This window comes from Humulus lupulus, chromosome 1 (assembly GCF_963169125.1).
Source record: "Humulus lupulus chromosome 1, drHumLupu1.1, whole genome shotgun sequence".
Classification (NCBI taxonomy): domain Eukaryota; kingdom Viridiplantae; phylum Streptophyta; class Magnoliopsida; order Rosales; family Cannabaceae; genus Humulus; species Humulus lupulus.
The window spans coordinates 18,198,237-18,212,562 of NC_084793.1; the positions used below are offsets into that span (position 1 = coordinate 18,198,237).

At 37.2% G+C, this 14,326-nt stretch overlaps 3 protein-coding genes across 6 annotated transcripts; 2 read left to right on the forward strand and 1 right to left on the reverse strand.

The window, feature by feature from the left end:
- The first annotated feature begins 701 nt into the window (after window positions 1–701).
- LOC133788177 (uncharacterized) lies at window positions 702–3,921 on the forward strand. Of its 3 annotated transcripts, none has more exons than XM_062225601.1 (5): window positions 712–1,021; window positions 1,523–1,679; window positions 2,033–2,194; window positions 2,459–2,745; window positions 2,826–3,921. In XM_062225601.1, the coding sequence occupies exons 2-5, from the start codon at window positions 1,556–1,558 to the stop codon at window positions 3,630–3,632; spliced, it is 1,380 nt and encodes a 459-aa protein (XP_062081585.1). In that variant the 5' UTR covers window positions 712–1,021; window positions 1,523–1,555; the 3' UTR covers window positions 3,633–3,921. The 3 variants fall into 3 exon arrangements, with proteins under 3 accessions (XP_062081586.1, XP_062081585.1, XP_062081584.1); XM_062225600.1 differs by having other exon boundaries at window positions 713–926; XM_062225602.1 differs by lacking the exon at window positions 2,033–2,194 and having other exon boundaries at window positions 702–926.
- A 1,457-nt stretch (window positions 3,922–5,378) lies between these two features.
- Window positions 5,379–7,293, reverse strand: LOC133788213 (UDP-glycosyltransferase 92A1-like). Its single transcript, XM_062225606.1, has one exon. The coding sequence runs from the start codon at window positions 7,103–7,105 to the stop codon at window positions 5,552–5,554; it is 1,554 nt and encodes a 517-aa protein (XP_062081590.1). The 5' UTR covers window positions 7,106–7,293; the 3' UTR covers window positions 5,379–5,551.
- A 183-nt stretch (window positions 7,294–7,476) lies between these two features.
- On the forward strand, window positions 7,477–14,005 carry LOC133788223 (uncharacterized). Of its 2 annotated transcripts, none has more exons than XM_062225617.1 (3): window positions 7,477–7,739; window positions 7,872–7,941; window positions 13,046–14,005. In XM_062225617.1, exons 1-3 carry the CDS (start codon window positions 7,690–7,692, stop codon window positions 13,637–13,639), a joined length of 714 nt encoding a protein of 237 aa, XP_062081601.1. In that variant the 5' UTR covers window positions 7,477–7,689; the 3' UTR covers window positions 13,640–14,005. The 2 variants fall into 2 exon arrangements, with proteins under 2 accessions (XP_062081601.1, XP_062081608.1); XM_062225624.1 differs by having other exon boundaries at window positions 7,872–7,932.
- The last annotated feature ends 321 nt before the right edge of the window (window positions 14,006–14,326 follow it).

Consider the following 14,326-nt stretch of genomic DNA (forward strand, 5'->3'; position numbering starts at 1 on the left):
AACTTTATTTTTTAGTGAGACTTACTTTTTATTAATTAGTAAGACTAACTTTATAACAAGTTAGAAACGAAAAAAAAAGGTTAGATCTCAAATTTTTTTTTTTGGGAGATCTCAAATTACTTTTAATTGAATATAAATTACATAGTGTGAAAAAAAAGTGAATACAATTGTGTTTCAACATTCAAGATACAAATTTATTCAAAAAGTCAACAAAATTATTTAATTTTTATTGAAAATATATAAACAGATTATTTAAATAAAAAGTTAAAAAAACTTAGTATTAAATTATTAATTAGTGATAAAAAATAAATAAAAAATACAAAATCCATTTATTAGTGGTAAAAGAGTAAATATAAAAAGTAAAAAGTAAAACTCATGGATGAAGTTTAGAGTTGAATTTGGTTAGTTGAAAAATAAACTTATTTGCATATCTATTAATGAGAAATGAATCTTTCTAGAATGTACATACAGCAGCATCACAATAGAGATAGATGACATATTGTAATCTAATTGAATGAATGGTATGAAAAAGAAAAAGTGGTCTCAATCTCAATCCTAAGTCTATGGTGTAATAATAAATAAATTAATTAAAAATAGGGAGAAGTAATGGTAGCTTGACAGTATTGTCTTCTCAAAGTCAAAGATCGGCTCCGTAGTGCGTCATATTTGAGAAGGTGGCGCACTGTTAAGAGCTTTGAGTCTCTTTCTTTTTTATTTATTTATGTTTAGTTGGAAATGGAAATGGAAATTCCAATTTCATTTCTCCAATAAATAAATAACATATTATATTACTAGTCATACAGACACACTCATCTCTCATAGTCAAGAAACAACGAACCGTCATCTTCATCATCACCGTCTTCGCCTTTGTTATTGTTCATCAAACTCTGTTCTTATTTCATCATCAAATCCTAATTATTTATTAGGTGGGTCTCTTTTTTTATTAGATTTTTAACTCAGGACCCTCTGCTTCTTCTTCTGGGTTTTTAGCTTTATTGGGTTTCTCTCTTTCTTTGTTGAGGTTTGTGGGATTTTTTCAATTTTTTTTTTATATATAATTAGTTTTTCTGTATATGTTGAATTTCTCTTTATTACCTTTTTTCAGTTCCTGTCTATTAAAAAAATTATTTGAATTGAGACTTACCATAGTCATAGAGCTAAAACTTTAGACTTTTGCTCTCTGTTTAGTGTTAGGTTGCCATGAACTGTAGAGAAAATATGCTTTTATTATATGATTTTTTTTTGTCAATGATTTTGATGTTAAATTTCTCATGATTTTGTGTAGCATCATCTATTGTTTAGTGCTTCTCAAGATTTTTGTCTTCTTCTTCTTCTTCTTTTTTTCCTTTAAAAATACTCTTCCCTGTTATTTGTTTTCTTCTGGGACAATTAAAAATTCATATTAAAAAAGTGGTAATGGAATAGAATCATCAAACCCAAATAAAAGTATCATTATAATCAAAGAAATTTGTCCTTTTCCGCTAATCCAATTTGGTGTTGTTCTTACATAATATTTTTGCAGGATTATCACAAGTGAAAATTCAACAAAAGAGAGATGTCTTCAAATGGAAAAGTACGTTCTGATTGCTATTATGCATCAAATCCTTATCATGAATGCACTGAAGCTTGCTTGAAGAGAATAGCAGAAGGAAAGGTCCGCAAGGAAAAAAAGAAATCAGGTTATTTTCCATTTTCAATTTTTCTTCTCTTACAATCTTATTAAAATCTCTTCATATTTGCTATTACAAACAAAACAAAAATGTTACTGTTATCCCTGATTTTCATGGCTCTAACACAATGCTTTGCCTCGTTTGTTTGGTGTAAGATTCACCTGTTTTTCTTTTTGTGTAACTACTGGTTCCTATGCTATGAACAATTCTGGGTTTTTGGTGAATTGATTAAAAATGTTTTGGGGTTTAAAAGAATATGTTGTCCTATCAGAGTGTGTTGCTCTGATATTTTTCCTAAATCATTTCTGAACTTGGTAAAACAATTTTGGATTTCCTTTTTATTTTTGTTTTGTGTGTTAAAGATAATGGCAGTGTTATAAAAGATGGTGGTCTGAACATAAAGTATGAAGATAAAAGGGTTCTTCGAGCTTGCCCTAAGGCATCTAATCCTTACCATGAGTGTAATGAAAATTGCCTCAAAAGAATTTCAGTAGCTGGAGGAAAAGAAGATGTAAACCAACCAGGTTTTCCCCCTTTTTCTATATGCTCTTTTGTGGACCCCATAAACTTTCTTTGAGTAAACTTTCCCCAATGACTAGAAAGAGTGCTAGATTTGAGAGAGGAACAGAACCAAGCAATACTAATCTTGCTTGTTGATCGATCTCTTTTCCTTGTGAAGTTTTAGCCCTCTGCTTATGTGTCAATTTACAAATGCAATGGATCAACACAATAAAATAGCATTAGTTTCCATTCAATAAATGATTGTTTTATGTTCCATTTAATTGTAGGCTCTCTTCTTGATTTTCCCATAAAGTTGGGAAAGAAAAAGATGCAAGAATCTCGATCAATGCCGCCAGTTCGAGAGCCTGACAGAGCACCTGCAAGAGATAAAGCTTACAACAACAGTGCTTCATTGCCTCCAAAACGTTTATATTCTACAGAAAAGCTTGGATCGCAAAATGGGGAGAATTATTCTTCTTCTGAGACATATTCTGGAGAAATTCATGCTGAAGATTCATATTATGATGAGAAGCAAGTTAACTATCCAATATCCATGACTGAAATTCTCAAGATGGTAAGCTGACATTCATGTTGAACACACACACACACATTTCTTGCCATTTCTCTTTCTAATCATATATATCTCCCTGGCAGCCTGATTATCCCAAGGACCCTCCAAAAAAAGATGTCAACTCTGTTGCCAATGAGGGACCTGTACATCAGGAAGAGGAGAAAATCCATCAGCCATTGACAGAGGCAGTTTCATCTCCTGTCATGAATGAGAAAAGAAAAGGAACTAATAGTTCAAACTCTGATTCCATAAGCTTTACTTTCACCGGTGTACCTCATGGTTTTGAAGAGAGTGATGATGAAGAAGCTCAATCAGTAATTTCTGATGTTAGTGTGTCAGTGGGAAAATATCGAGTTAAGGGAAGGTTATCTTCAATTTTGCAGTCGATTTTCGACAAGTATGGTGACATAGCAGCAAGTTGCCAACTAGAATCTATTGCAATGCGTTCTTATTATTTGGAATGTGTGTGCTTTGTGGTTCAAGAGCTGGAATCTACTCAAATTACGCAGCTGACAAAGTCTAAAGTCAAAGAAATGTTGGCCATTCTGAAGGATGTGGAGTCGTCAGGAATCGATGTTGCTTGGCTACGCCGTGTACTCAGTGAAGGCGCAGAAACCATTGAGCTGATCAGTCAGCATCATGCAATTGCAGTGGCAAGGACAAACTGTGAGAAAGATTTGGAATCGACAAGGAAACAAATAGAATCTCAGATGGCAGATTTGGCTTTGAAAGAGAAGGACGTTGTTGAAGCCAAGAAGCAAATTGCCGAGACCAGAGCTCATCTGAGGGAATTGGAGCTGAAATCTTCTGTTCTGAATGAGACTGTTAGCTCTATCAAGTCTAAGGTTGAGACTCTCAATAGCAAATCTTTTTTGGATGGAGTTTTGTAGGACCACTACAAGTGAATTTTATGCTTTATGTTTGTGAAAGGTTAAGGTCATTCATATTTTCTTTTGTTTTTTTTTTTGTTATTAGTATAGTACCTAATAAGCTATATAGGCTTCAAAGTTATATAAATTTATTTTGTACAAGAATGCAATGAAGTGTTTGGGATTGAAAGGCTGTCTTTGATGAGTTAACTCACCAGTCAACCCAAATTCAAAGACTATTTTAGATTTATACAACTATACAAAATATTTGATGCTATAAACGTTACAAGAGGAAACTCTTTTCACACAAGATCATTGTTCTTTGATCAACTGTTCGGTTGAGTTTTCAATACAAATATAAATATATTTATAGCTCTAACCATAGCCATCAGTATATCTTATAAACCACTTCATATTGGCTAACTTGAGTGCTTGAGCTAGACTATAAAATCACTGGATTATGGCCATTTTCAGCTTGTCACCATGAAGTTTTGAGTACCACTCAAACCATATAAACCACGTCATTAACAGAGCTAAACTGAGGCTTTTTTCTTATGGACTGTAGAGACTTGTGACTCTAATTCAGTTTATTAAGTTATTTGCTCACTCTTGTTAGGTTTGCCATCAACAAGCCTGCAATTTATATTGGTTGACTAAGTTAGGAGGACTGTAATCCAGTTTCAGCTTTATATCTTGATTGTACTAAGTTTAAGAGATGATGAGAAGCTTGAAATGAGTGGTGTGAAGTTCTGTTAGGCCACAAGTTAGGCTTATTTATTCTAGATGTAATAGACAGCAGAGTAGTCTTTTATGTGTTAGTTTCTGAGGTGAAATATTCTTACTTTTCTATTGGCTGAGCAATTAGATTTCTGTTGGCACTTTAGTTAGGTCTGACTAGCAGCCTAGTCTATTGTTTAGGTTTTTTTTTGTCAGAATTGTTTAGGGTATCTGAATGTAATTGTTTTGTTAAAGAAAGTAAAATACTTCCTCTGGGGAGACACCAAACTGTCTCGAAGAGATTGGAAACTACTGCAACATTTTCTTTGATATCAATAAAGATTACACTTTTGATTCAATATCATCTAGTGTGTATCAGGTCCGCTAGACCGGGTTTGTTGTTAGGTGTTTAGACCTTGTGTTGAGTGTGTTATGTTGCTGGTTACAATATCAAATTAGACTAAGGTGTAAAAACACCTGCCTTGTAGAGAAGCCGAACTTAGTACTTCTTTGTGTTCTTACTCTCTTAAATTTCGTTCTTATAATGGCCGTGCTATGAAACTATGTGGACTATGAACTTTCTTGCACAATAATATCAAAATCCTTGGCCAGAAAGTTAAGCCTATTTTCTTCTCCATTTGATAGTAATCAACAGCAGAGTTAATGCAAACTCTGTCTTCTTCCTAATCACAATAGTACAAGAGATTCATGAGCTGTGGAAGCCATTCTTTCTCCACTCCTACTGGTAAAATGACCGAACACAGTTAAAGCTAGTTAACCTATATAGTAATCTGGATGTAGATAATGAAAAGCGATACTACGGTACTGCCTTTTACAAAGTTATATCATGCATCGACAATCAACACTTCATTAGTACATATGTGGTTCTCTTAACATCTAGTATTTCATTCGTCTTTTCTATCCATTATTAAATATTCAATGTTCATGTTTGTTGGCAGGTATGGATCATATGCATCCTGTTATAGTACTATATCTCAATAGTCTTCTAATCTAAGCTGGTGTATAGACTCATCAAAAGACATCAGAATCAATAACAAATTTTCATTTGCCTCTTATTGCTTTGCCTAATCAAGTTGCATTGGAAAATGAGAACTCTGGCAAGTACAAACCAACTAAATTAGAGCACTGCTGAAAACTACACAATTGTTTTTGTTAGTTCTATTATCAAAAGACATGAAAAGAAAAGCTAATTCTTCATCAAATCAAGTTAAAATCTCCTTGTTCTTGACATTTTCCTCTCTATGTGCTAGAATTGAAGCAACAAAATCATCTATGGCTTTGAGAGCAGACCCTTTCTGTTCTCCCTCTTCTTTCACGGCAGCTCTTATCTGCAACTTAATCTCATTAGCCCTTTTCTTCATCTCCTCTCCTTCACCATCTCTCTCCATCACCAAATCAATCACCTTCTTCACTTCATCCCCAACAATGGACCCCAGAGCTCCTCTAGTCAGCTCCACACCCACCCCTTTCTCCTCCCTCAACATCTTCGAATTATGACTTTGCTCGGCCGCCAATGGCCACCCAATGATCGGAACCCCCTGGCTCAAGCTCTCCAGCACCGAATTCCACCCACAATGGCTGAGAAACGCACCTATAGACTTATGCGCCAAAATGTCCAATTGGGGCGCCCAGTTCCGCACCAACAAGCCCCGATTCTTCTCCTTGGCTCGCTCTTCGAACCCTTCTGGCAACCACTCTGGCCTAAACTCTCCTTTCAAATCGAACCCCACTGGAGGCCTTATCACCCAAACGAAAGGCTTCTCACTCTTCTCCAGTCCGATAGCCAATTCCATCATCTGGGTTGCTCCGATTGTGTTCTGAGAACCGAACGAGATGTACAGAACGGACTTGGGTTCTTGCGAATCGAGCCACTCGAACAACTTCTCAGCTGATATACCAACTTCTTTACTGACTCTCTGTTTGGAAAATCTCAAAGAAGAAGAAGGTGAACACGACTCGTCGTTTAACACAGCTTGAGGGAGAAGCGAACCAACGCACCAAACGGGGCGTTTAATGTAATCCCGGAGGACTTGGAGTCCGAGGGTTTCGACTTCTTCGACGGTGTAACACAACCAGGCATGAGATTTCAGAGAAAGCATCAACTGGGGTTGAAATAATGTCGACCATGGATCTGAACCGTCGGCTGCTCTCAGGAACTGATGTAAATGAGAACGGTGGAAACGGCACCGTTTCGGGAACCCTTTGACCTCAAATTCTTCACATTCTGTTTTCCGGTGAGGGAGTTCGAGCCAGATAGAGACGTAGGCCGCAGTGCCGTAAGCGCCACAGGTCGTGAAAGTGATACTGATGGAGTCGAAGCTATTTGCCACATCCACCGCCCACCCGGTAAACGCGTCGGAGATAATACAAAGCGGCGGCCGGCCATATTTCCCGATGGATTCGTGGATTAAGTTCCGGAGAGGAGTTTCCAGAGATCGGGAAGCATGGAAGAGGTCGATAACTTTGGCGAGAGACAAGTTCTCGGTGGTTTCGGTGTTGGGGGGTAAGCCATGGTCGGAAGAGGAGAAGGGTAGCTCGGCGAAGAGGATACCTGAGTCTGAGTCGTCATCTTTGTTGGAGGAGGTTCGGCGGAGGTACTGGACGTTGAGCTTGGTGGTGGCGATGATGAGGGTGAAGCCTGTTCTCTGGTGAATTTGCTTGGCTAAGGCTAAGAAAGGTATGAGATGGCCATGAGCCAGAAAGGGCAACATGACGATGTAGTCATCATCTTGGTGAGGCTTAGAATTAGAACCCATCCCTGGATTTGGTGTGGTGCGCTCTTCGATCTGGTTATTACGTCTCTGGAAATCACTACTACTACTACTACACTAGTACTAGTATTTGATCGATCTCGATGAGTTGCAGTATGTTATATTTTACGTGGAGGTTTTATCTTAATTTTAAAGTAATTTACGTTTAGGCTTGCACAACGGTCTGATAATGGGAGTTTAGCCAAGCAAATTGTAGGAATTTACAAACCTTTCCCTACACCAACTCTATAGATCACTTAGACACCACAGGGTCAAACTTGACCTTTCACACAACACAAAGATATGGCTGAAATTGAGACACGATTACTCTTTGCTGTTTAATGCTTTAAATCACTATCTAACCCTAGATAACTTCTATTGTTTCAGATATACTCTTTCATTTCACGCATAAACCAGCGAAATCAAACAACACAGGTGCAAAAATAGAAACTAACACAATCAAAGAAGAAGAGATAAAAGTAAGCAAGAAGGACAAAGGACAAACAAATTTATCGAGGTTCACCACCAAATTGGGGCTACATCCTCGTTGAGCTCGCCTCATAGAAGTGACTTGCTCTTGCACTAAATCAATGGTGATTACAACAGATTTATTAGATTCCAAGTTACAGAAGAACAACTCGTAATCTCTTTGAACTTTCCCCTCTAAACTCTCTGAATTTGTTTCTTTCTTTTTCTCTCAATCTCACTTTCTCTCTGTTTCTTTCTTTTACATGAACCACAAAACCTCACCCTCTCTCTCTCTCGGAATAAGACCACACAAAAATGAAGATAGCTCTGGGTTCTTGAATCTCACTGTGTTGTTGATGTTTTTGGTAAGTCTGGTGAGTCTCGATCTTTTCAGCTAGCTATATATATATATATCTCTTTGTACCTGGTAGAGAGTTAGTTAATAAGCATCTGTTTTGAATATGTTGTATTAGTTGAGCTGGCAACAAAATTTGTTGTAACTGTTTTGGGTAAATGTAACAGTATTTTTGGTTCTGTATGAGAACTTGTTATCAACAAATTCCACCCAAGTTCTCATATAGAACAAGAAGTTTTTTAGTGCAATATCTCTGAGGGTCCTAACTCTTTCCTTGTCTTTGTTATCCTCATGTGTCGACCCTTAGCAAATTTAAGCACAGTTTGAATTTGTGTAAGGTCACAATCTTTGTTCCCATATCTACTGGGTTCTCTTCTGTAGGCACCTTCTCTATTAGTACTTATTCTTGAGTTACCTTTTCCCTGATGAAATGGTACTTAATCTCTACATGTTTTGTTCGATCATGGAATACAAGGTTCTTACATAAGTGAATGCAACTTTGACTGTCTGTGTAGATTGTAGGTGTTCCACACTGTAGGTTAATCTCCTCCAATAGACCATGTATCCAAACAACTTCTTTAATTGCCTCTGTCACTTCAATATATTCTGATTCAGTTGTAGGGTTGAGCATCTAATCCGACAAACCGTGGCGACCGACCGCACCGCACCACACCACACTACACCGCAAACCGCAGTATCAAAAGTGTAATGGTTTGGTATGGTTTGTATCTTAGCTAAACCGTGCGGTGCGCAGTTTGGCGGCGTGAAATTTTGGTTTGCACCGCACCACACCGTATACTTACAAATATGAAGTTGTATCCCTTGATTAGGTGAAGTGAAGCAAGAGGGTTTCTTCCATGATGGTAGTTTAGTGGAGTGAAAAGAAGTTTATTATAACTTGTGATGTTTTGAACTTAAGTTCCATGAGGGTTTTGAAAAGAAGTTCATGGGAGACTTGATTTTTTTTTTTTTTTTAACTTAATTGATAACGTGTGATATTGTTTAGAACTTATTAAAGATTTGTTTTAAACTAAGGATTTAGTTTTTTTTTTTAATTTTAAATTTTTTTATGACATATTTTTTAACACACTTACACCGTGGAAAACCACCCAAACCACACACAAAAAATGGTTTGGTTTGGTCGGTTTGGTGCAACCAAATCACACCGCATAGTGTGTTCTAGCTACTACACCTCACTTGTGGCGTGGTGTATTAAAAAGTATTCAAACCGCCCAAACCACACCGTGCACACCCCTATTCAGTTGTAGATAGGGCTACTACAGGTTGTAACTGAACCCTCCAACTTATGCAATTCCCACCTATAAGAAAATGTATGCTAAAGTTGATTTTCTTTGATCTCTGTCCCCTGCATAGTCTGCATCGCTGTACCTTTCCAGTCTTAGAGCATAGTTCTGTTTCCTCTATGTGAGTCCAGTATTCATAGTTCCCAGTAAGTACCTTAGTGTCCACTTCATAGCTTCCCAATGAGGTTTGCCCAGATTTGACATATATTTGCTTAGTAAGCTCATAGCATAGGATAGATCGGGTCTAGTACACATCATTAGATACAGAAGGGACCCTACTGCATTAGAATAAGGAACTTTGTTCATGTATTCTGCTTCTTCCTTTGTCTTGGGGCATTGCTCTTTAGACAGTTGATGTTGGTTGGTAATTGGTAGCTTAGTGATCTTAGCATTGTTTGTTGAAAATTTGTCCAGAATTTTCTGGATGTAGCTTTCCTATCTGAGATGCATCTTTCCTTTACTCCTGTCTCTGCTTATTGTTATCTCAAGTATCCTTGTAGCTCTTCCTAGGTCCTTCATTTCAAACTTTGATCTCAATAATATCTTTAAAGAGTCTATATTACTTCTGTTCTTGCTTATTATAAACACATCATCAACATAGAGTAACAGATAGGTAGCCTTTAGAATCTAAGTTTCTTTGAAATACATGCAAGTGTCAAAATTACTCCTAATAAATCCCTATTTGGTCATAAAAGCATTGAATTTCTTATTATTATATTTTAATATAATGTTTGATTGATTAAATAAGTGTTACAAAAAGTGATTATTTAATCTAGTGGGGGAATGTTATATTATTTCATATAACATAATGTTAGATTAAATAATGTGACAAAATGTGATTTGTCACACCTAGTGTAAATCGAGATTTTCGGCAACTATATTAATGAATACTATTTGCTAGTAATAATAATGAAAATGGGAAATCGACACAAGGTTTTTACGTGGTTGGGGCGTTAACTAGCCTTAGTCCACGAGTCCATATATTAGAGCAAGAAGAAGCTTTTACAATGGAGTTTTCTAACTATATCTGGACAGAGTTTCTGCCCTTTTTTTTCCTCTCCTTTCATGTTGTTCTACAGCTTATATTTATAAGCTGAGGGGGTCTTCGGGTCTGGGCCGGATCCGACCCAGGCCCTTCAGAGGAAAGTGTAGAGGGGCCTTTTCTAGTGAAGGCCCAATACAAAAAGATATACAATGCACAAAATTTAAACCAGCTAAGGCCCAATTAGTTGACCTGAGACACAAGCCTTCGCCCGAAAAAACGGTGCTTTGGCTCTGATCACTTCGAGTCACGAGGCTGATTCAGGAGACAAGACCGGTCAGGGTACTTGGCTGCGCAGTCCTGACACATCAGTGGACAATCCCAATGCTGCCTTCTCTGCAGGCGAAAAGTGGGGGGACAATGCCCACGCGAACTGAGGCGGTCTCAGGATCCTGGGCGCCCGGTCCTTCAACTGGGGAGGAGGCGATCCAGGTCCGTTTACCTTTGGCCTGCTACATTTACCTCGGGCCCGGATCATTCCAGGCTCCGGGACGGGGACGCGTAGGCCGCGACATTCCGGGCGCCCCGGACATCCCCGGGGCATTCCAAGCTGAAGATGAACCCGGAGGGACATCCCGGACCCTTCCAAACGGGCCTAATCTGGAGTTCCTAGGCCAGGCCCGAATGCCGAGTCGGTCCCCTGACCGTGGGCCAGGGCGAAGGCCCAAAGCCCTTTCAGGAAATGGGGATAACACCTAGTAACATATTATTGAGAGTCACAAAAATTAGATACATGTGTGTGCCAAATGTGGCATATGTTGGAGTTACAAAATCAGTTACAAATTTGTAACTCCCAAATATTACCCAATAATGTGTATATTATATGTTACACATTTGAGATTGGATTTCACAAAGCCATGATGAAATATGGCTGTTGGAGACATGTTTTAAACTCCCAATAGGTGTTTGGAGGTTACAAAATCATGTGGGAAATTATTTGGGACGTTTTGGAACGTTTTGGAAAAATGACTTTTTTGTGCTGAAAATGGCCTGTGGCCGCAACCACTGACTTTCAGTGGCCGCGGCTTGGGGGACAGAAGCCAGTGGCCGCGGCCACAGAAAAGTCCTGGTCGCAGCCAGTGAGGCTGACAGCCTATTTGGTTTTTCAGGTTTTTCCAAATTGAACGGTTCTAACATCCCAAATAACTCCCAAATCTCCATTTTAATTCCATAAACATCCAATTAAACATTGGTAACAGCCATGGGGGTTGGTGGAATTTGAAATTCAAAGAGATATCTCAAACTCTATAAATAGAAGTCTAATACTCACTTGTAAGACACAACATTTTCCATCCACAAAGCACTTGGCTAGAAAATACACATTGAGGCTTGATTATTCCACAAAGCATTTCCAAAAAATCTGTGAGAGATCCCTTAGTGCTTGAGTTAGGGGGAAATAAGTTTTTGGACAAATGTTTTAAACCTTGTTCAAGTTGGTGATCCCCAACCCTCTTCACTTAGGTTGTGTAAGTGAGAGTTTACTATTGTTTTGTTCTTACATTTTTTCTCTATTGCTTTTCTTCTTATTTTCATTTTTTATTTACTTGTAACTTTTGTTTAGAGTTGTAATCTTTTTTTTTTCAAACACATTTCCTTTACTTGTAATCTTTTGTTTAGAGTTGTATGTTTCACCATTCTCTTCTTCTTCTTCCTTTTCTTTGTTTGTTTGTATTTTCAGTTATAGAGTTGTTGTTATATTATTTCATATAATATAATATTAGATTAAATACTGTGACAAAATGTGATTTGTCACACCTTGTAACATATTATTGAGAGTCACAAAATTGGACACATGTATGTGCCCAAATGTGACATATTTTGGAGTTACAAACTTTTAACTCCCAAATATTACCTAATAATGTGTAGATTTGATATTACACATTTTGATTTGAATTTCTTAACAGCCATATGTGAAATATGGCTGTTAGAGATGTGATTTTAACTCTCATAATGTGTATGGAAGTTACAAAATCAAGTGGAAATGAATTTGGAACGTTTTGGCAAATTGGTTGCTGAAAAAACGACTTAGGTCGCTGCCTATGTTTTTCAGGCCGCAGCCTAAGAGGAAAAAATAGGCAAAAACACATCGTGGGTCGCGGCTCGTGTTTTTCAGGCCGCGGCCTTAGCGGCTGACAACATTTTCCAACTTCGGTTTTATCCAATTTTGAATGTTTCCAACAGCCAAGTAACTCCCAAATCTCTATTTTAATTCCATAAACATCCAATTAATCATTGGTAACAGCCATGGGGGTTGGTGAAATTTTAAATTCAAAGGGTGTCTCAAAACTCTATAAATAGGAGCTTAATGCTCACTTGTAAGAGACACAATTTTCCATCCACAAAGCACTTGGCTGGAAAATACACTAAAAGGCTTGATAATTCCAGAGAGCTATTTCCTAGAGAGATCCCTTAGTGCTTAGAGAATAGGGGGAAATAAGATTTTGGACAAAGGTCTTGAAACTTGTTCAAGTTGGTGATCCCCACTACTCTACATTTTGGTTGTGTGAGAGTTTGTTTTATTTTCATTCTTTTGATCTTGTTGTTCTTATTTACTTGTATTATTAATGTTTTGAGCTTGTAATCTTCTTCTTCTTCTACCTCTTTATATTTACTTGTATTTTGAGAAATTGAGATGTAATACTTATTTAATCAATTACCTTGTTTGTTGTATTTTTTGCATAGAGTTGTATTTTGGTTTTTCCACTTTACCATTGAGCAATAATATATATTCTCTAACAATCAAAAGCTTAGTCCTCTTTATTTCTATGGAAGGGGAGACCATAAAGATCATGAACCAAGATCTAGTGAGGTTGGATAGGTTTGATGGATCATATTTTACTAAGTGGCAAGACAAGGTGAAATTCCTTTTGACAACACTCAAGATAACCTACATCCTTGAGTCGTCCTTGGCACCTCTAGCCGAACCATCCGACAAAGACACTCCCGAGGAGGTGGCGAAAAGAAGAAAGAGAGAAGAGGACAACCTTCTTTGTAGGGGTCATATCCTTAATGCCCTATCCGATAGGCTATATGACCTTTATACCAATACCAAATCCACGAAGGAGATTTGGGATGCCTTGGAGAGTAAGTACAAGGCTGAGGAAGAAGGTACAAGAAATTTCTTAATTTCTCAATATTTTGAATTTTCTTTCATTGATGGGAAAACTCTTTTACCTCAAATTCATGAGTTACAAGTGATTGTAAACAAGTTGAAAGTTCTCAAGATTGACCTTCCCGAGGCCTTCCAAGTTGGTGCAATAGTGGCAAAATTACCACCAACTTGGAGGAGCTATAGGAAAAGAATCCTCCATAAGAATGAGGATTACACTTTGGAAGAGATCCAAAAACACATTAGAATTGAAGAGGAATAGAGAATAAGAGACAAGGGTGTGAATGAGTCTAAAGATGAGACTTCCAAGGCCAATGCGATTTCACACAAGCATTCCAAGGGCAACAACAAAAACAAAAAGGGTAGTGGGAACCCTTTAGGTCCAAAGAAAGATCATGGACAATTCAAAGACGTGAGAGGTCATTGTTTTGTTTGTGGAAAACCCGGGCACTATGCTAGAGTATGTAGGTACCGAAAGGACCCACATGAGAATGAAGTAAATGTTATAGAAAAGGAAGAAGAGATCCTAGCATGATTACCATGTTTATGTGCCATGTTGGAAAAAAAATTATTTTGTAATAAAGCTTGTACTCTTGAAAGCTATCAATAAAATTAAAGTATTATTCTATGATAATTCTTTATTTTGCTATGAGACATTTGTGTGAGACATTAACAAAGTTTCAAAATGAACTTGTTAAAATAATAGGTAAGTGTGTAGACCTATTAATTCATCATGTGATTATTTGTTTGAGAAATTCTCACATTACATTTGTATTCACATTTTTATTTTGTGAAATACATAAAAGAAATAAACTAAGTAAAAATTTCTTTGAAAGAAGTGTGTCTTGCTTTAGCAAGTAAATAAATCAAGATAAACATTGAGGTTTTATCTTGAGAGTTTATCATGTGGCATAGATGACTCATAATGAACTTTGAGAAACATAGATTT

Coding starts and splice junctions, on each gene's coding strand:
- LOC133788177 (XM_062225601.1), top strand. CDS start 1,556: ATGTCTTCAAATGGAAAAGTACGTTCTGATTGCTATTATGCATCAAAT. Junction 1,680..2,032: donor CAAGGAAAAAAAGAAATCAG/GTTATTTTCCAT, acceptor TGTGTGTTAAAG/ATAATGGCAGTGTTATAAAA. Junction 2,746..2,825: donor TGACTGAAATTCTCAAGATG/GTAAGCTGACAT, acceptor TCTCCCTGGCAG/CCTGATTATCCCAAGGACCC.
- LOC133788213 (XM_062225606.1), bottom strand. CDS start 7,105: ATGGGTTCTAATTCTAAGCCTCACCAAGATGATGACTACATCGTCATG.
- LOC133788223 (XM_062225617.1), top strand. CDS start 7,690: ATGGTGATTACAACAGATTTATTAGATTCCAAGTTACAGAAGAACAAC. Junction 7,740..7,871: donor AAGTTACAGAAGAACAACTC/GTAATCTCTTTG, acceptor TCTCGGAATAAG/ACCACACAAAAATGAAGATA. Junction 7,942..13,045: donor TGATGTTTTTGGTAAGTCTG/GTGAGTCTCGAT, acceptor ATGGAAGGGGAG/ACCATAAAGATCATGAACCA.